We start from the raw sequence: 22,316 nt of genomic DNA, 5'->3' as shown, positions 1-22,316 counted from the left end.
GGAATGTTTTATTTAACAATGCACTCAGCACATTTTATTTACGGTTATATGGCTTCAGAGCATTGTAGGATTGAATCACCTCAGTTGCTCCATTATCCGATTGTGTTTTTCCTCAAAGACTGCTATGTACTGTCCTGTTTGTGAGAAAGTGTATATAAAAGATCCCTTCCTGTAATGGAAAAATAAATTGGGTTTCCTCTAAGATGATTAATGAATCAGTGTGCTCTAGTGGTGTTGCTAAATAGTGATGTTGTTAAACAAAACTCTTTTTTGTTAAATTATTTCATTCATCCATTCTTTCATTTATTCATTCATTTATTCATTCATTTATTCATTTATTCATTCATTTATTCATTTATTCATTCATTTATTCATTCATTCATTCATTCATTCATTTGATCATTCCCATCAATTCATTCATTCATTCATTCATAAAGTTGTTCATTCATTCAGTTGGAGGAGCCTTTGTAGTTAGATACATAAATATTGTGTTTCAAAGTGGGCCTGCCTGCCTGCGATAAAATTCCAGCCATAGCTGCATGAAATGCCACACGGCTGATTCTGGGACAGGGAACATGGTTATTGTGTGTTAGCTGTTTATCTAGCTGTCATGTTTGTTCATTCAAGTGACCCTTGACACACTGCGGCTTTCATCACCTGCATCAAGTAGCTCATCATTAGTAATACCTCTTTACTGGCTGTTATCTGTACCAGTTTGGATTCTTCATTGTATAGCCTGCTTCCAGATAATTTTTGCTGGCTGTCAGTAAAGTCATTTCTGTACCTGATTTCTGTGTTGACATTGTCATTTATTTATTGTCCATTGTTTAACATTAATTTCAATGTATGTTTGTGCTTATATCCAATTAAGGTTCAAGTATGATGTCATGGACACAGACCTCAGCTAACTAGGCTGTCTATCCAGGATAGTGGTTAGTTGTTAATGAGAGAGAGAAGTCGGTGTACCTACATGTTCCAACTGAGTTGTTTAAACTCGCTCTGGGTGGGAGCCGGTACCAGGCTGTGAACCCATTACCTACCCCCCTTATATCCGATGTCTTAACCAATACACCGCTGAGGCCGATAAGATTGTTTAACAACTACATGTAGTTCATCTGAGGCCTATTCAAGAGTCCGATCACTTAAAAATAATTTGACTGGTACCATCATCTTCTATAATATCACATTCATTTAACTTTAGTGGGCAGGATGCAGCCCAGTGGTAAAGCATTCGCCTGATGCGTGGTCAGTCTGGGATCAATTCCCATTGGTGGGTCCAAACATCTATTTCTCGTTCCAGCCAGTGTACCACGATTGGTATACCAAAAGCTGTGGTATGCACTATCCTGTCTGTGGGATGGTGCATATAAAATATCCCTTGCTAATAATTGGAGAAATATACATGGTGTTCTCTCTAAGACTGGGGGCGGGACGTAGCTCAGTGGTACAGCGCTCGCCTGATGCGCGACTAGATCGATTGCCCATTGGTATATTTCTCGCTCCAGCCAGTGCTCCACAACTGGTGTAACAAAGGCCATGGTATGTACTATCCTGTCTGTGGGATGGTGCATATAAAAGATCCCTTGCTGCTAATCGAAAAGAGTAGCCCATGCAGTGGCGACAGTGGGTTTCCTCTCTCAATATCTGTGTGGTCCTTAACCATATGTCTGACGCCATATAACCGTAAATAAAATGTGTTAAGTGTGTCATTAAATAAAACATTTCTCTCTCTCTGACTAATTCAAAATTAGCAAATATTCTACATCTAATAGACAATGTTTAAGAAATTAGTGTGCTCTAGCGGTGTTTTTAAACAAAACAGACTTTCACTTTTAACTTTCAATGTTATACATGTAAATTTGTAGGTGAAAAAGCCAGGCTAGCAAGTGACCGTCATCACTTGCCCTCCTTGAACATGATATTGATGTACATACATGTATACATTTATTATCACAAACAGTTAAATCCTGTTGGCTCGAACCCCCTCAGTGCTCCAGTAAGTGTTCCACCCATCGAGTAGTTCGACCTAACCATTCAGTCAACATTGTGTAAGTGTAACTCGGGACTTTGTTTTTGGTTTGAGCGATGTGGTTTATTCAACCCTTCCGAGTTTGACCCAACGAGATTCTACTGTATTTTGAAATCTCAAAATAGAAACCTGTCTGTATATTACTGTACCGTGGTCCATTCTTTTTACTGAGCTCCCTTCTCTTCTCTCATTTGTTTATTGCCTACTGTCTTCCTTTATTTGTTTTAGGCTAGGCAAGTAGAAAAAGAATAGAAACAAATTACTTTGATATTCCTACTGTGTTGGATAATCTCCTTGGTGTATATAAAATGTGTATTACTTTCTTATCCTATGTTTGTGTTTGTATATCATGTTTTGTTTGAATCTTGTGTCACAATACATTTGTCACGTGCTTTTGCAAGTTAATCCTAAAATGATGACCCTTCCTCACATACAAATCTTGTTGATCTGTCACTGTATTTTGTGTGTACCGGTATATTTATCAAAACATAACTTATGTACTTTGATCAGTACACCAAAACAAATGCCTACATCATACTAACATTTTTGTACTAGATATTGTTGGACATTGTAAGGGGAAATTGGCCTATCAATAGAGTCTGCTAGTACAACATGCACAGCGATATACAGGCAACCAAGCTTTGAAATGTATTTTAATGTGTGTAGTTTTTTTGTTTTTTTGGGGGGAGTGGGAGGGGGGGGGGGTGGTGTGCAGGTGAGGTGGGGTGGAGGGTTGAACCCCCTTCCCTTTAATTTTCACCCAGCAGGAACAGTCCAGCTGTCGGACATGATGGGTGGGACATAGCCTAGTGGTGAAGGACTCACTTGGTCTAGGTTTGATCTCCCATCGGTGGGCCCATTGGGCTATTTCTTATTCCAGCCATTGCACCACGACTGGTATATCAAAGGCCATGATATGTGCTATAATGCTATCTGTATGATGGTGCATATAAAAGATCCTTTGTTACTAAAGGAAAAATGTAATGGGTTTCCACTCTTTAAGACTATACACCAAAATTACCAAATGTTTGACATCCAATGGCCGATGATTAATAAGTCAGTGTGCTCTAATGGTGTCGTTATTTTGCGAACATCAGCTATACGTTAGCTGACTGAACTTGCAACTGGTGCCCTATAACTGGTCCATCAAAGACTGGTATGGACAATCCTGTCTGTATGGGAAGTGTATATTTTGTATATAAAAGATCTCTAGCTGCTTTATTAGTAGGAAGAGCCCATATGTGGCAGCAGCAGGTTTCATCTATTTTAATCTCTCTCAACCACATGTCAAAATATCCATATATGCTACACACCAAATAGCCATAGATAAAAATGTGCAGAGGTGTCATTAAACCAACATTCCTTTTCTTTCTTTCCTCGATGATACTTTACTTTATTACCCATATGGGCAGTGAGATGCGGCTGAATATATTTTCTATCTTTCCCCACTGATGTCATGATGTTAGTTTGGTGACGCCATAGGGTTCCAACCGGCATCGGTGGTGTCGTGGTTAGGCCATCGGTCTACAGGCTGGTAGGTACTGGGTTCGGATCCCAGTCGAGGCATGGGATTTTTAATCCAGATACTGACTCCAAACCCTGAGTGAGTGCTCCGCAAGGCTCAATGGGTAGGTGTAAACCACTTGCACCGACCAGTGATCCATAACTGGTTCAACAAAGGCCATGGTTTGTGCTATCCTGCCTGTGAGAAGTGCAAATAAAAGATCCCTTGCTGCCTGTTGTAAAAAGAGTAGCCTATGTGGCGAGAGCGGGTTTCCTCTAAAACAGTATCAGAATGACCATATGTTTAATGTCCAATAGCCGATGATAAGATAAAAAATCTATGTGCTCTAGTGGCGTCGTTAAATAAAACAAACTTTACTTTACCATAGGGTTCCTCAACTGTCAAGTCTCTCGTTGATGATATTTTACAAACAACAGTGAATGTACCTAAAGATAGCTTTTGACATCATTGCTTTTCTTTAGTGATGTCATCAGTTTCCTCAGACTTTCACGTCTTGTATATTATATAGTTTGTGTCATGTAAGAAGTTTAAAGTTTAGTTTTCCAAACTATTTACTCTGTGGGTAATAAATACAATAACCCACTTGATACTCAGAATTACGGATTATCTGTCCCTCGTGAAATTAATTTGTCAGTCACTCGCTAACACTCATGACTGACTACATTAATTTCACTTGGGACAGATAATCCGTAATTCATTTTAACTCGTAAGTTATTGTTTATATCCAGACTTGATGGCATGCAGTATCAGTTTTAAGCCAGGGTTAATATATAGTGTTCATTTCCAAAATGCTAAATATCCATTTACAAAATTTTGAGAAAAACATGATTTTACTGTGGCATGATATACATGTAGTGCATATCACCTGAAGCACAGTTTTAAGCTCCTGTTCAGTGTTGTATTTTGACGGAAACTCTATTGTTATATATTACCGAGTTGTATTAAAATCAATATGCTTTCATGGCTAAATCCTAAATTTAGAAATTGGTGTATATCACATTTTGGAAATCATCTCTTCACTAGCAGTCGGGCATGGCAACATTAGTTATTTACTAGCCCAACACTGAATATCACTAGCCATGGGAGTAGGGCTACCATAATCTAGAAGCCCTGACACTAATATGACAATAATATGATAATAATTTCAACCAGGTAGCCATAGTTCGTTTCTTATACACCTGCATTATGTTAATAAGATAAAACACTACTCATTTTTATCAGTTAAAACATAATTGTATTTTTAATTGGAACAGTATGCTGTGTTTTCAAAAAATATATCCAAAATTAAAAATATTTCTGGATTGTGGAAACTATTTTGTTATATATTGATGTATGATAAAACCTACATGAATATGAAAGTGTATTTGGTGCCAAAACTGATAACTAAATCCTTGTCAGATATACACCCACTACAATATATGTACACTGTATGTTTAGGCTGGTGGAACAGATCTAAATTTGGCATTGTGCCAGGCTTTAATTATATATATTTATGGCTTTATCTTTGAGATCGTTTGTACCATGAAATTGTATCTTTTGTGTTTAATGAATTACAATATTTACTTCTTAATTTTTCAGTACTCCGGGCCAGGAATCTTATACCGAAAGGGAAAGGAGGTAAGATACACAATAGTCATTTTATTATGTAATATACAGTGTGTGTGTGTGTGTGTGTGTGTGTGTGTGTCATTAAACCAACTCAAACACACATACACATACACACACCCACATACACACACACACACACACACACACACACACACGGTGGACTCTTGTCTAAACCGGATTCTGTGTAATCTGGATCTCTGCGTAAACCAGTCCATTTCTAAAGCCCTGTCCAGCTACTGTTTATCTCTTAGGTATAAATCTCTGCCTAATCTGTATTCTGTCTACTCCAGACTCCGGATCAAAAATCAAGAACGAAAAAACCGTTCATGCATTAATTACTTTTGTCTACACCGGATTGAGATTTTACTGAACGACAGGCTGCTTAATTAGTTGGACAACGATCATCACTTGCCAAGTAATCAGGACACCGTAGCAAGATCAAATACAAAATGTAATCACACTTGTGTGAAGTTTACTCTTATTGCGGTAGGCCGTTAGATCTGGATTTTGTATTCAAATAATTTCATACGTACGAATAAATAATGTTTTAGGAAATAAAATGAAATTTAACCTAGTACAAATATTAGAACAACCAGAAACACGTTTAATATGCAGCCACTAATATTTTATGCAGAAAAATATATTTGATATGTAATTACAATCATTAAAAAGTCTCTGTTAGTGGATAAAATCTTGCAGCAAACTCAGGAATGTCCCTTTGGGTATATTTTTTATGTCTGTGAAGTAATTGATTGCAAGTCTGGCTTGTATGACTGTGTTTCCCAACCATCCATGGGTTCAAATGTCATTGTTGATTGCGAGTTGTCGATCATTCAAGAACCATAACTTTGGATGAACTCTGTCTAAACCGGTCCTCTATGTAAACCAGACAATTTCGACGGTACGAAGTGAGTCCGGTTTAGAAAAAAGAGTCCACTGTATATATGTATATATTAGGATCTGACCGTAACTTGTTAATGTAGCCATGCATGAAGCTAAATCAAGTAGCAATATACCAAATTACATCTGGCTAAGTCAAAATTTGAAATGCATTTAACTTTTAATAGAGCATTTAATACTACCAGATCTGGACAATAAATGTATGCAATTTTGTTTCATCCAGTACCACTGTGTCAGTGTCTTGTGCTTGAAAGATGCATGGGGTACATGTAAAACTTAAGTGCTACAATTACATTTTGTTCGAAACCAGGTGTTTTGTATCAAAGGTTCTACTTTTTCAGCTGATACTCTAGTGGAAGGGTTGTACTTGTAGTTTTCATATTTATTGTTAATATTTGTAGTGACATATGTTAACATTGTCACCTGTTGGATTTTATTTGGTATAGTACAACCTGCATAATTATTTACAAGTTTGGAGCTCTAATTAATCAGATTTTTTTCTTCTGGAAATGAATAAATACTACATGATCTGTCAAAACGTTCAGAATGGCCTGGCATCAAGATGATTCAGTAGCCCTGATGTGTTTATAGAAAGTACAGATAGTAAAGGTAGGACCAGGAGCAGGAATGTTGAAATTGTACTGTGATTGAACACTATAAACCGGGTCATTTCAGTACAACTAGGTTCATGTCTTATCAGAGATAAACATTTTCTGGAATTCCATATTTTTAATCGTCAGTATAGTCTTTCTGGGTTTTCTGCTGTTTACCAAAAAATGTCCATATTTTCCATACAAAATGTAAGTTATTATTTTGGCAGATACTTTGTATACATCCTGAATAAAGGGGCAGACGTAGCCCAGTGGTAATGCATTCGCCTGATGCATGGTCAGTTTAGGATCGATTCCATTGGTGGGCCCAATGGACAAATTCTAATTCAAGACGCTGATGGGGTGAGACGTAGTCCAGTGGCAAAGTGCTTACTTGATGCGCGGTCGGTTTGGGATCGATCCCTGTCGGTGGGCCCATTGGGCTATTTCTTGCTCCAGCCAGTGCACAACGACTGGTACATCAAAGACTGTGGTATGTGCTATCCTGTCTATGGGGTAGTGCATATAAAAGATCCCTTGCTGCTAATTGAAAAGAGTAGCTCATGAAGTGGCGACAGTGGGTTTCCTCCCTCAGTATCTGTGTAGTCCTTAACCATATGTCCGACACCATATAGCTGTATATAAAATGTGTTGAGTGTGTCATTAAATAAACCATTTTCTTTCAGACAGTGCACCATGACTGGTATATCAAAGCACATGGTATGTGCTATGGGATGGTGCATATAAAAGAGCTGTTGCTACTAATGGAAAAATATAGCGGGTTTCCTCTCTAAGACTGTCAGAATTACCAAATGTTTGACATCCAATAGCCAATGATTAATAAATCAGTGTGCTCTAGTGGTGTCGTTAAACAAAACAAACTTTAACATTCTGAATGCTGGCCACCATTTATACCATTGTGCAACTCTAACCCTAGGACCCATGTCAGTACCTGACCACCATTTAGACCATTGTGCAACTCTAACCCTAGTGCCCATGTCAGTACCTGACCAACATTTAGACCATTGTGCAACTCTAACCCTAGTGCCCATGTCAGTACCTGACCAACATTTAGATCATTGTGCAACTCTAACCCTAGTGCCCATGTCAGTACCTGACCACCATTTAGATCATTGTGCAACTCTAACCCTAGGACCCATGTTAGTACCTGACCACCATTTAGATCATTGTGCAACTCTAACCCTAGGACCTATGTTAGTACCTGACTACCATTTAGACCATTGTGCAACTCTAACCCTAGGACCCATGTCAGTACCTGACCATCAATTAGACCATTATGCAACTCTAACCCTAGGACCCATGTCAGTACCTGACCACCAGTTATAAAATTTCTGAATTCTTTTTTTTTGAAAAACTCACATTCATGTCTGTTATCAAATCTTAACAAATCGGAGTATCCACAAAATCTGGCAAGTTGATTGTCAGCAACTACATAGGGTCATCAGAGACGGATGAGTTGCACAAAGATGACAAACTTGTTGGCAAAATCTGCTAGCATAATGTTAGTGTTATAGCCACAACTGAGCATTCCCAATTCCATCAGACATCATCTAAATATTCTTCAATAAAACATTTTCTACTAGTAGATTGAAGTATTTGCTTATAAATGTTTAATGGACATGTCGTTGAATGTTATATTTCAAAGCAAATGTTAATGAATAATGTTGGCCAAGTGGGAAGCTGCCATTATGTGACTTTAAAACAGCACCTTTAAAATAGGAGGCTACTACAGGTCTGTTTATATTATGTTGGATGATCTGGGAGTGTAGTAAAATAGCTGCTTCAAAAGGTGGCCCCATGTTCCTGTTTAATGTCTGCTTTGTAACTCGATCATCAAGCATTATGTGAAAATGGGTTTTTACATCTACTTACAAGATAGGTTAGTATACTTGACACATATTTTGTCAATGGACTAACTACTTTGTTATTGCAACAACAACATAAAATTGACATTATTAGCCTGATAACAATCTTAATGTAGCATTGTGTTGAAAGAATATAGCTCTTCTGTACCCCCAAACTACACCTGGCCATCTCCAAACCAAAGTACATCGGTGTCCTCCCATTTTGCCTACAACCCAGTTTGCCTACACTCATTTTGCCTACACTCGGTATGAAAAGATGCCATCCCCACTTAAAAGTGGAACATTCCATGTATGGTCCCTATGTATAAAAATAACATGACAAAATAATATGACAAACACATATTTTATTATAAAAACGATTAACATTACACAACAAAAACAATTAAACTATTAAAATGACCTCACAAATATTACGTACAAATTTAAAGTTTAACTTTAATCCTATATCAGAGAATCATGAAGGCCATTTAAGTTTGATCACTTATTAAAAATCACAGTATGGGATCACCATAATCACCATAAAGAGCATGAAATCACTTTTGCGCAACTAAGCCCCAATTACATTACTTATGTTCATTATAATCTTAATTGTTTATATAATACAATGTTTTTATATTGGTTTGAGACACAAAATAATAGGGATTGTACCACTATGAACTGGGGATATCACTTACCGGTATTCACACTGTAGGCAAACTGAGTGTAGGCAACATGGGTGTAGGCAAAGTGGGTTGTAGGCAAAGTGGGTTGTAGGCAAAGTGGGTTGTAGGGAACCAGTACATCAGGGCTAGCTCTGGCACTCACCAAATTCGCCAATTGCGAATTTTAAAAGCAATTGGCTAATTTTATTTGAATTTGGCAAAATAATTTCATACTATAATTGACATTTTGTTAGAAAATAACTGGCTTTCTGTAATTTTTGAAGTTCAATAGATAATTTGGTGAAATGTTTTACTAACCCAGGAGCTAGTTCTGGTACATGTACATGTACAGTTGAATATGCTATAAAGGACCTGTTTTAATATGCACATTATAGATCACTACATGCAGTGGTAGAAATAAGCTGAATTTTTCACTGGTCCACCGGACAAATACATCTAAACATGCTATAAAGGACCTGTTTTAATATGCACATTATAGATCACTACATGCAGTGGTAGAAATAAGCTGAATTTTTCACTGGTCCACCGGACAAATACATCTAAACATGCTATAAAGGACCTGTTTTAATATGCACATTATAGATCACTACATGCAGTGGTAGAAATAAGCTGAATTTTTCAATGGTCCACCGGACAAATACATCTAAACATGCTATAAAGGACCTGTTTTAATATGCACATTATAGATCACTACATGCAGTGGTAGAAATAAGCTGAATTTTTCACTGGTCCACCGGAAAAATACATCTAAACATGCTATAAAGGACCTGTTTTAATATGCACATTATAGATCACTACATGCAGTGGTAGAAATAAGCTGAATTTTTCAATGGTCCACCGGACAAATACATCTAAACATGCTATAAAGGACCTGTTTTAATATGCACATTATAGATCACTACATGCAGTGGTAGAAATAAGCTGAATTTTTCAATGGTCCACCGGACAAATACATTTAAACATGCTATAAAGGACCTGTTTTAATATGCACATTATAGATCACTACATGCAGTGGTAGAAATAAGCTGAATTTTTCACTGGTCCACCGGACAAATACATCTAAACATGCTATAAAGGACCTGTTTTAATATGCACATTATAGATCACTACATGCAGTGGTAGAAATAAGCTGAATTTTTCACTGGTCCACCGGACAAATACATCTAAACATGCTATAAAGGACCTGTTTTAATATGCACATTATAGATCACTACATGCAGTGGTAGAAATAAGCTGAATTTTTCACTGGTCCACCAGACAAATACATCTAAACATGCTATAAAGGACCTGTTTTAATATGCACATTATAGATCACTACATGCAGTGGTAGAAATAAGCTGAATTTTTCACTGGTCCACCGGACAAATACATCTAAACATGCTATAAAGGACCTGTTTTAATATGCACATTATAGATCACTACATGCAGTGGTAGAAATAAGCTGAATTTTTCACTGGTCCACCGGACAAATACATCTAAACATGCTATAAAGGACCTGTTTTAATATGCACATTATAGATCACTACATGCAGTGGTAGAAATAAGCTGAATTTTTCACTGGTCCACCGGACAAATACATCTAAACATGCTATAAAGGACCTGTTTCAATATGCACATTATAGATCACTACATGCAGTGGTAGAAATAAGCTGAATTTTTCACTGGTCCACCGGACAAATACATCTAAACATGCTATAAAGGACCTGTTTCAATATGCACATTATAGATCACTACATGTACATGCAGTGGTAGAAATAAGCTGAATTTTTCACTGGTCCACCGGACAAATACATCTAAACATGCTATAAAGGACCTGTTTCAATATGCACATTACAGATCACTACATGTACATGCAGTGGTAGAAATAAGCTGAATTTTTCACTGGTCCACCGGACAAATACATTTAAACATCTACTTGTCTTCCAGTATTTTCACTTGTCCAAATAAATGGTTTGTGTTATTCGAGTACAAGGAGAATATTTTTGATTGCTCAAAATGAAACACATTGAATATTTTTACTTGTCCACTGGACAACCATTGAGGTACATTTTGTTTGTCCGAGCTGATTTTTATTTGTCAGGACAAACAGACAAGTGATTAATTCTAATGCTGACATTTAGCTTTAATAGCATATTGGTTAAACCAGTAGTCTTAAGCCTGGTACCATGTACTAGATGCTGGGTTTTCATACATGTACCAGCATACTACACTGACTTCTTCCTCATTGACCACAAACTACTAACTATTGACCCAAGACCAGGACAGACAGCTAATGTGTGTGCTGACAACAGCACCTTCAATCATTATAATGGTTCAGAGGTTCTAGAATTTAAAAAAAATCGACTTGCCATGGGGCCAGTGGATTTAAAAATTCACTTGCCAAGGGGCCAGTGGATTTGAAAATTCAATTGCCATGGGGCCAGTGGATTTGAAAATTCATTGGCCATGGTGAAAAATTCACCTGTCATGGGTGCAGGTGTCAGTCTGGGCCGGCTTCTCCATCCAGGACAGGAAATGGGTTTGGGATGGGTGGGAGAGGGAACCGTCCATGCTGGCAAGTGCAATAGTGCACCAGCATCCTGACCGGGGTCGGTAGCAGGCGGGGAATTTTTGGTGCTATTGAATTTAAAATATAAAAGATAGTAAAAGATTGCACAAATTTCTTGAAGTAATTTTGATGCATTTTGGAATGGTTCATCAAAAGAGAAAGGGGGAGCTAATGCTTAATTTTGGATTTTATTTGCCGAATAGTAGCTCATATTGGAATTTCATTGCAGGTAACAATGATGTGTTTGTAATGTATTGTCTTTCATTGCAGGTAACAATGATGTGTTTGTAATGTATTGTCTTTCATTGCAGGTAACAATGACGTGTTTGTGCAGATACAGCTTGGCAAGGAGAAGTACCAGACGTCCACCATTAAGAATGCTCACAATCCAGAGTGGTTTGAGGAGTGTGACCTGTAAGTCCAGTTTACTGGCTACTGTCAGATAACCATCGCAGTAATTAACTGCTATGCACACAGTTCAAGACAAGTAAATGAATAATAAAGAAAAATAGAAGAAAAAAATTCCCAAAACAGTGGATCCAAAAATGCTGTAGAATCTGGAATGGTACAGTTGGTTATTTCATTGTGAATATAAAGTTCCACAATAAAAGTTGAAGTCTCAAGTCCATTTTACACAGTTCCATTCATATCTGTAGCCAGCCAGTTGTCTAAAAGACTTAAAAATTAATTTATTAATAAAACACTATGAAAATCCCAAAATGGAAAACGTTCTAAACAAAAATCACAATTTGCAAGCTCCCTACATTTCAGTGGCATCTCTCCTTCATCAAAAGAAGGAAGAAGGAAATGGTTTATTTAACAACACACTCAACACATTTTATTTATGGTAATATGTCGTCAGACATATGGTTAAGGACCACTCGGTTATTGAGAAAGGAAAACCCGCTGTCGCCACTTCATGGGCCACTCTTTTCGATTAGCAGTGAGGGATCTTTTATATGCACCATCCAATAGACATGATAACACATACCAGTCCTGGTGCACTGGCTGGAGCGAGAAATAGCCCAATGGGCCCACTGACGGGGGTCGATCCCAAACCGACCGCGCATCAAGCAAGCACTTTACCACTGGGCTACGTCCCGCCCATCCTCCTTCATCAGGGAATAATAATGGCTACTAATAAAGATGAACGTAATGCAAAGAATTGAGAGAATTGCAAACCCTGATGAAGGTAGTGGGATGCCGCACAAATGTAGGGAGCTAGTAAATTGTGATGAAAGCAGTTTTATTTGTTTTAATGACAGTGAAAAGTTTGTTTTGTTTAATGATACCACTAGAGCATATTGATTTATTAATCATCAGTTATTGGATGTCAAACATTTGGTACTTTTGACATATAGTCTAAAAGAGGAAACCTGCTACATTTTTCCATTAGTAGCCAGGGATCTTTTATATACACCATATCACAGACAGGATATACCACGGTCTTTGATATACCAGTCGTGGTGCACTGGTTTGAACGAGAAATAGCCCAATGACAGATTCCAACATGAAATACTTTTCATTTTACTTACATATGCAGAATTTTCATATTAACTGACTAACAGCCACGTTTTTTAAACAATACTTAATGCAGTCAGGTAAAAACAGACCAGTACATTTTTCATATTAACTGACTAACAGCCACGTTTTTTAAACAATACTTAATGCAGTCAGGTAAAAACAGACCAGTACATTTTTCATATTAACTGACTAACAGCCACGTTTTTTAAACAATACTTAATGCAGTCAGGTAAAAACAGACCAGTACATTTTTCTGTATCTATATACTGTAAATCATGAAATATTACTGATCTTACAAGTTAGCGAAATTTAATTAAGTAACATATTAGCGACATAAAACTTTAGCAAGGTCAACATATCAGAAACTAAAAAACGAATGAGCTTAAGTTGTAGGATCACCTGAAATAATGTTTTTGATGAATCATGATGTTATACAGCTTAGTATTTAGTAGAAAATTGCAGTAATGTGCATGCTACATGTAACTAACTACTGCTGTTTGCTATCCTTTTGGTTTAACCAACAGTATGTAACCACAGACAAATCTGTGCACAAATGTTTTTTGGAACAGTCCGTTGTATGTCTCTTTAAATTTAGCAGCATGAAATATTTGCTAACATTTCCTGATTTAAAGCTGATGACAGTGGTTCAGATCCCGTCAAAGCTGGCTCACACATTCATTCATCTTTCTCATCTTTCTCATCTATCACCCTCTGCCACACTCTGCCTATCATTCTCATTATCTTAATGTTAAAAACTTTCCAATTTCTCCAATGATTTCAACCTGTTTCAACCCTTTCTGTCAGTTTTCTCAGACTCTGTCTTCTGAGCTGTCCACACCATCGCCTACCTGTCTCAGCTTCCTCCATGGGTGCAGTCTCTGTGTATATCCCTGCACCCACCTGGCATCCTTGTCCTCTGCTGCTAATAAAGCTGGTCTGACCCACGGCACTAACTAACGACTACTGGTTGTAGGGGTGCCTCTTAACAATGCCAGAAGTATCTACTGAACACTGCCCGAAGTGGTCAGACTAAGCCCACAGCTAAAAGCTGATGGGGAATGGCAGGTCAGCACCTGTCACGGTTGGAGAGACAAGAACTGGGATGTGGAGGTGGACAGCAAAAGAAGTTGAAAGATAGGAGTTGCCAGATCGGGTAGAAATAAGATGGAATTCAAAGGAGAGAAAGGAAAGGGGACAGTGGGATAAAAAAAAACACCCAAAAGTTCCTGATTCACTAAACCCTTGCAACTTGTAGGAATGATATGTTTCTGGCCTGGTTTTAGAGTCTAATGTCATGACAACACCATACATTAGAGATTGAGTCTGGACTCTTAAAATTTTTATAAGCACGGGCCCAGGTGTGTTATAAAAATTATACCTGGTCTTGTAACGGACATTCTGTCTTGTGTGTATATGAACATAGCTTTAAATTCTATTGTCGATTTGCAGGCCCATCCCTCACATGCATTCGGAAATTGAAGTGACGCTCTACCACCGTGGGGTATTGTCAGATGACTTCCTTGGATACGTGTCTGTTGCATTATGGGATTACAAGGTGGGAGAGAGGCCACAGAGTCAGTAAGTGTATTTTTTATTTATAATTTCAGGACTCATTTATTGACGGCACTGACGCCAATTGCCGTCATTGAGATATAAATTGCTGTAGGTCGGGAGCATCAAGAGTAAAGTGTGTTATTCCTACTTTTGCACTGCAAAGCGTCTTACAAAATACATACAGTAAACATTCCAAACTTTGACTCAAAACAAGGGCACCTCATAATTTTTTATATTTTCAATACTTAGAATGGAGAACAGATCGGGCCAGTCAAGAGAATTAACTCCTTTTTCCTTTTAATCAAAACAATTTTAATGCAGGGTCATTTCATGTAATGACTAAACATGCTGTGCTTAATTTAATGGTTCCATATTAACTACACAACCCCTGTAATTAAGAAAATGTCTGTCCAAAAACACATGCCGTTAAAAACAAAAGAAAGAATATAGTCCAAGGAAAAAAGTACAATGGAGAATTAAAAACTACACAGCATTGCTGATTGCCATGGGCAATTGTAGGGGTTGCTATATAAGTTGAATGGAGGGAAGGTATGTTACTTGAAAATATTTAATTGAATTTGTTACTTGTGAATTAATAGTAAAGACAAAAGATTATTTAATGTTTCAAGGTATATATAAAGACTTAAATGTTAGTGTCTCTTTTTCTTTCTGTCTGTCTGTCCATCCGTCTGTCCATCCCTCCCTCCGTCCTTCCCCTTTCTCTCTGTCTCACTCTCTTTCTCAGTAGGCACTTTATGGTTGTAAAAAATCTACAAAGGCTGAGTTTGGAGAAATCTTCTTCTTTTTGTGTCAATCTCCTCTTATTGTAAAGTGAAATGAAGACTTTGCTAAAGATACTCATTACTTCTAATTCACTATAATAGGTATATTGGGTATACCTAAATTGGAGACATTAAAATCCTGAGTAAAGAGAATACTCATGGTATTGATCATAAAAGAAAGATTTGTAAAGGCATTTCAGTATTTTATAATACTTTTTCAGTGACAACCTATTTCCTAAAGCGGACTGTGTTAAGCTCCCACACAGCACAGAGAATGGTGGTGAGGTGCCTCTGTCACGATTGACATCTCACTGTCACTATTGACATCTCACTGTCACTATTGACATCTCACTGTCACTATTGACATCTCTCTGTCACTATTGACATCTCTCTGTCACTATTGACATCTCACTGTCACATCCTTGATCAATATTTAAACAATATTCATTTTAAAAATGAGCGTCATAATTTTATTTATTTGTCATGAAACAATTCTAGCAGCTTGTATTTCTTTTTCAGATGGATTCCTCTGAGACACAAGCCATCAAAAGGCCCTGATAATAAATACCGAGGAGAGCTGGAAATCAAACTGACGTTCCATGTGGAGAAATCTGATAGTATTCCCGGGCTGAAGAAACGGTCGTCATCTATCAGGAGTATCGCCACAGCTGTTGGTAAGATATATATACTGTAAATCAGGAAATGTTAGTGAGTATAAAATAGTAGCAGATTTAGTGATGCCATACAGAATGCTAATATTTCACAACTGTAAATTTAAAGACACATGTATACAATAGACTGTTCTGAAAAATTTACGATTGTTTTGTCAGTGATTAACTGAACACACAACAATAGTTATATACTGTTGGTTAAAATATAGGTATACCAAACAACAATAGTTAATTAGCTTGCACATCACTGCAGTTTTCTCTTAAAATTTAAGTTGTCTGTAAGATACATACCATATATTGCCGTGTATTAGCCGACTTTTGAAGTCTAGAAACACTTTCCAAAAGAAGAGAGTCAGCTTATACATGGAGGCAACAAATTGGAGCATAAAATTCCAATCGAAAATACTCCTGACAGTGACTTGTACATTTTGATCAGACCCTCAGCCTTTCACAGATTATGTAACAATAATTTGTGCACAGTATAAATAAAACACTCCATCATGCAATATTATGCAGTTTTTTGTTCTTGAATGCATTATAAGTTTGATGAATAGTAATAAAAAATTACTTGTTTTATTGTCATTTCAATGGTAAAAACGTATTCGTTCCAACTGTCCGCCATCTTTGTTTGACCTGTGCTGAGACCAGTCTTTCATATAGCAAATTTAAGATACAAAACGGTGTTTTTTCTTCAAACAAGTATTATATTTCTAACATTATTGTTTTGTTGGGAGGGTGCATTAAACTGTAAAGTAATGCCATAAATAAATTAAGCTCATTATTAACATTACCAACTGAAAAAACATAACATGAATTTCAGGACGATAATTACTCCCACTATTGTCACATGACCATACCATATACAGTGAACTGCAGTCACAGACAGCATGATCTTTTGTTTCTCTGTGTGTGGTGGGGGATTAAACATGCCTCAATGATTTTACTTTTTGCTGTCAGTGAATAAATTAATTACTTGTGTGCAATGATATGTTGTTACAGCTTGAATTATTTATTTTTTCTGTTATGCTTTATCAGTTCTAAATTATTTTTCTCGGCATGGTAGATGTTAGCATTGCCGCATTGATTGCAATTACCGTGTTTGTAATAATTAAAGGGAAAACAAATACAATGAACAAGAAAAGCACAAGTCAAGCATACAGCTGGACAAAAGATGACTTCAGCTTATACACAAGGGCGATAATTTTGTACTAGATATTTAGAGTCAAACTAAGAGGTCGGCTTATACATGGCAATATACGGTAATATCAGAATATTTGAAAAGTTCTCACAGCCAACCCTACAACTTGAACTTACTTTTGTTTTAATGTCTGGTATGCCGATCTTGCTAAAAAAAATATTTTGCTTATGTGTCATTTATTTTGATTTGACTAAATTTTAAGGTCACTAATATTTTATCATTTACAGTATGCTATACATATATTGTATACACGCAGAGAGCTGAGTTGATAGATGCTCACCTGAGGTGGTTTGGTCATAGGATCAAACCCCCTTACTCAACCCATTCTCTGATTGGGGTTTTTCCCATCCCAAGAAATTACATAAAATCATTTTGTATCTTAGCTACACCTTGGTTTTGAACAATTAAAAAAATATGTTTTCATTTCTAAGTTACAAAGCAGTCATTTTTATATTCATGAACAATTTACAGTACTTTATAACAGAATACTGATATTATTTGCACAGGTGAAAAGCTGAAAATTAACAAGAACCGATCGTTCCGTGAGAATCGCAAGGATCCCGAAGGCAGCAAGTCTGACCGACGCCAACCAAGACTTGCCGGTGATGCTGGGTTCGGCCATGATAGAGAGGTTTGGGACGTTTGTTTATTGTAATGTTTGCTTGTTTTAAACAGGAAACAGGATCTAGCTTAGTGCTAACACATCTCACTGTAGGTAGCAGGGTTGATCAACTTCAGTGGACTGGTATATTAAAAGCCATGGTGTGCATTTTCCAAGTCTGTTGAAAAGTGTATTATAAAAGATCACTTACAGCTAATAAGCTAAAGGTGGAAACCACATTTAAAAGAACAAAGAATTTGTTTTATTCAGTTTAGGGGGGGGGTGGGGGGGGGGGGGGCAGGTGGAAACAGCAGGTTTTCTGTTTTCTGTTCCTATATTTGTTAAAGGGACAGACTAGTTTTAACCTGTGAAAATTAACACTAAGTTTAGTTAATCTACAAACCTGTAACACACTTGGATAACATTACAATTGAGTAAAACATGAGTCTGTGACTTTAAAATGGTGAAATACCCTCTAAAAATAGACTGACACTCGACTCATTAAATGTTACTTCACAGACGCACATGCATTTTTAAAAATATGAGAAATGCATTTTGTGATATTAAAACACCAGGATGACCAAAAACACTTCGAATGTACGAAAATTGATAATCTAAACCATAAAATCTAAGTAAAGTATGATTTCAGTTATCAAAAACGTCTGCAATAGTAAAAAAAATATGACTTGGTGTTTAAAAACTAGGGTATGTGCCTTTAATCTTTGGTCCTAGTGAAAGCTGACTTTCTTGAAATTAAACTGAGTTACCAATACTGTGTTACTGGTTAATGTTTTGACTTTTAACAGTCTGCATGTTTAAATTATGTTTTATGTCTCACACAGACTATTACATACATGTAGCATGGCTTGCCTAATGTTGCTATGCATTTTAATACAGTTCGGTCATGCTGGTATGTTGTTAAACATTTTCAAATTAATTTTAATCACTTTCAGCTAGAGATTCAGACACCACAGTTCAGTCCAAGTATGCTGACTGGAGACCACACTTGTAAAACTTTAAAGTCCCAAATTCAAGACTTGCAAAGATGTGTCTAAATTTTTTACAAAAAATGTGCTGCTAATGCGACATTGCATCCTTTCTACACTGTAGTCTTTTGATGGCATTAAGGTTTGGATTGGGAGATACTGATCAGTATTGTTCACTATATCAGAAATTATTATCTTTTGTTGGTTGGTTTTTCCACTTATTTTTCAAAGGTGCAAGTTCTTTATCTTTTTTTGCCAGTAACCACACTGTCTGCTTGCAAAGGAACACTTCTAATAATATCTCTATTTTTTCTGCTAATAGCTGTTTTTGTTAATAACTTTTAAAGCCGATATGTTTTAGGGAAGAACTATACTTTTTAACAATAAAAGCACACTAACATTATATAACAATGAATTTCTAATTTTCTTTACTATAAAACATCATAAACAGCATAATAAAGCAGTTTAAAATTACTAGAGATTACATGATAGTATTCCCCAGTGGTTCTATTATTTCCCATTCCAACCAGTACTACCAGTACTGTGTGCACTTTGTGTTGTGTTGTCATGTCATTAAAGTCTCCCGATTTTATTGAAGTTTTGAAAAATAAAATAAAAATAAAATTTAAAAACATAAAGGCATAATATGCACACTAACTCTTGAATTAACAATCACTGCCAGTGGGCCAATTGAGCTATTTCTCATTCCAGCCAGTACACCATGACTGGCATATAAAATGCTGTGGTATGTACATACTACCCTGTCTGTGGGATGGTGCATATAAAAGATCCTTTGCTGCTAATCAAAAAGAGTAGCCCATGAAGTGGCGACAGCAGGGGCCTAATTCACTAAAAACCGGCCTCGGTGGAGTCGTGGTTAGGCCATTGGTCTACAGGCTGGTAGGTACTGGGTTCGGATCCCAGTCGAGGCATGAGATTATTAATCCAGATACTGACTCCAAACCCTGAGTGAGTGCTCCACAAGGCTCAATGGGTAGGTGTAAACCACTTGCACCGACCAGTGATCCATAACTGGTTCAACAAAGGCCATGGTTTCTGCTATCCTGCCTGTGGAAAGCGCAAATAAAAGATCCCTTGATGCCTGTCATAAAAGTGTATCCTATGTGGTGACAGCAGGTTTCCTCTAAAAAAAACAGTGTCAGAATGACCATATGTTTGATGTTCCAATAGCCGATGATAAGATAAAAAATCAATGTGCTCTAGTGGCATCGTTAAATAAAACAAACTTTACTTTTTTAATTCACTAAACTCTCGCAACTTTGCGATCTCGCAGTGCAGTGCTAAAAGACTTGCAAAGAGGCTGCTTTGTTGTCTAGCAGAGCCTAAGAAACCTTTGTGAATTAGGCCCAACTTTCCTCTCTCAATATCTGTGTGGTCCTTAACCATATATGTCCGATGCCATATAACCATAAATAAAAAGTGTTGAGTGCGTCGTTAAATAAAACATTTCCTTCCTTCTTGAATTAACCTTTTGTCAACTTTATTTTGAAATATGTGTCTATTTGCCAAATAAAACTCCTGTTCTTATTAGATGATTTAGTGAATTGCAGTTTAATGCCCAACACAATAATCAAACTCAGGGCTCAAAATTGGAAGTAAAATATGGCGTGCTGTTATTGTTCACTGGTGTAGGAAGCAGAAGGGGTGAGTGGTGCAAGGGGGGCATATGCCTCCCACTTTTCATGACCCAGTAGTAGCAGCGATGGTTTATATATATGTGTGTGTGTGTGTGTGTGTATGTGTGTGTGTGTGTGTGTGTGTGTGTGCCCCACTTTTTAGCACCTTTCTATGCCACTGTTGTTTTAAAATAGCAGAACAAAAGAAATATGGCCTGCTGAAAGTAAGACAGCACAGGGTGAATGGAGTGATTTGGACAGTGTGTGGAAAACTAGGACCTCCGAGATGTATTTTAGAGTATTATAAAATTAAAATATAAGAGAATCATGAGCTCGGCCTCAGCTAAATACAAGATGAGAATACCGTACATACATCTGTCTCTTGAAAAATTACCTAAAATATTTTGGTAATTTTAGCAGGTGAATTCTTATTTCGCCTGCTAGGTTTGAAAAATCAACTGCTTTTCACGTTTCCTAAGCTACTATTTCGAGCTCTGAAACTATAACCAGGGGCGGTATGTAGCCCAGTGGTAAAGTGCTCACTTGATGTGTGGTTGGTGTGGGGTCGATCCCCATTAGTGGGCCCATTGGGCTATTTCTCATTCCAGCCAGTGCACCATGACTGGTATTTCAAAGGCTGTGGTATATGCTATCCTGTCTGTGGGATGGTGCATATAAAATATCCCTTGCTATTAATGGAAAAATGTAGTGGGTTTCCTCTCTATGACTGTTAAAAGGACCATATGTTTGACATCCAGTAGCTGATGATTGATAAAAAAAAATCAATGTGCTCTAGTGGTGTCATTAAACAAATATTTTTTATTATTATTTCAACTCACCATTTGTGACACCCAATAGCCGATGTGTATTTTTGTGCTGGGGTGTCGTAAAACATTAATTCATTCCATTCATTCATTCCTATTATTTTAACTATAACCATGTTACTGCTTTTTCTCTTGCTCATAACATGTCTTGGAAGTCCACTAACATCAGCTTCTGTCTTTAACTATGCACACGCTGCAGGCTTCGGCATATCTGCGAAACATACCACCACCTAACCACTACCACCACCAACAGAATAACTTCTCTGCCTCCAGCTTTCCTGCTCTTGATATTCAATCCTCTCGTGGCTGGGATGGAACTAATGGTTGTGAAATGGTGGGTATTTCAGATAATATATGCATGGTGGCTGACAATTATTTTTAAAGGGGCATTCTCGTTTTGCGATTAGTTGCATCAAGTTCTTGCATGCAATTGAATTGTACTGTGAGAACAGCTAAATCAAAACAACATTAGTCTTATACGTTCCGATTTTTGTAGGGCCAACAAATCGCATGTGACAATTCGGTGTGACTGATCGCATAATGAGAACACTGCTTTAATAACATTAAAAATGCTATTTTTTACTTATCAAATGGTAGCAGCACACAAAAATCTTTGTTACTAAATTTTTTATGCAGATATAATTTCTTTCCCTTAACAAAAATATTACAAGTTGACAGCAATAAAAGAACAATCTAAGGGATTATGCAATACTCAATGGGTAGTTAGAGAGAGATGGTAAAAAATAAGTTCATCTGATTTTGTAATATGTAATTGATGATGGTTTAATGCT

At 37.0% G+C, this 22,316-nt stretch overlaps 1 protein-coding gene across 1 annotated transcript in view; it reads left to right on the top strand.

The window, feature by feature from the left end:
* LOC121381389 (rab11 family-interacting protein 2-like) overlaps positions 1-22,316 on the top strand; it is a 43,891-nt gene that overhangs the window by 8,156 nt on the left and 13,419 nt on the right. The window contains exons 3-7 of the mRNA XM_041510677.1: positions 5,133-5,171; positions 12,060-12,162; positions 14,722-14,850; positions 16,128-16,282; positions 17,984-18,108. Coding sequence (XP_041366611.1) covers positions 5,133-5,171; positions 12,060-12,162; positions 14,722-14,850; positions 16,128-16,282; positions 17,984-18,108 — 551 coding nt within the window. The remainder of the gene's footprint in view (positions 1-5,132; positions 5,172-12,059; positions 12,163-14,721; positions 14,851-16,127; positions 16,283-17,983; positions 18,109-22,316) is intronic.

The sequence above is a fragment of the Gigantopelta aegis genome, chromosome 9, assembly GCF_016097555.1.
Source record: "Gigantopelta aegis isolate Gae_Host chromosome 9, Gae_host_genome, whole genome shotgun sequence".
In the NCBI taxonomy this organism is placed as follows: Eukaryota; Metazoa; Mollusca; class Gastropoda; order Neomphalida; family Peltospiridae; genus Gigantopelta; species Gigantopelta aegis.
This window is presented reverse-complemented; position numbering and strand designations above follow the sequence as displayed.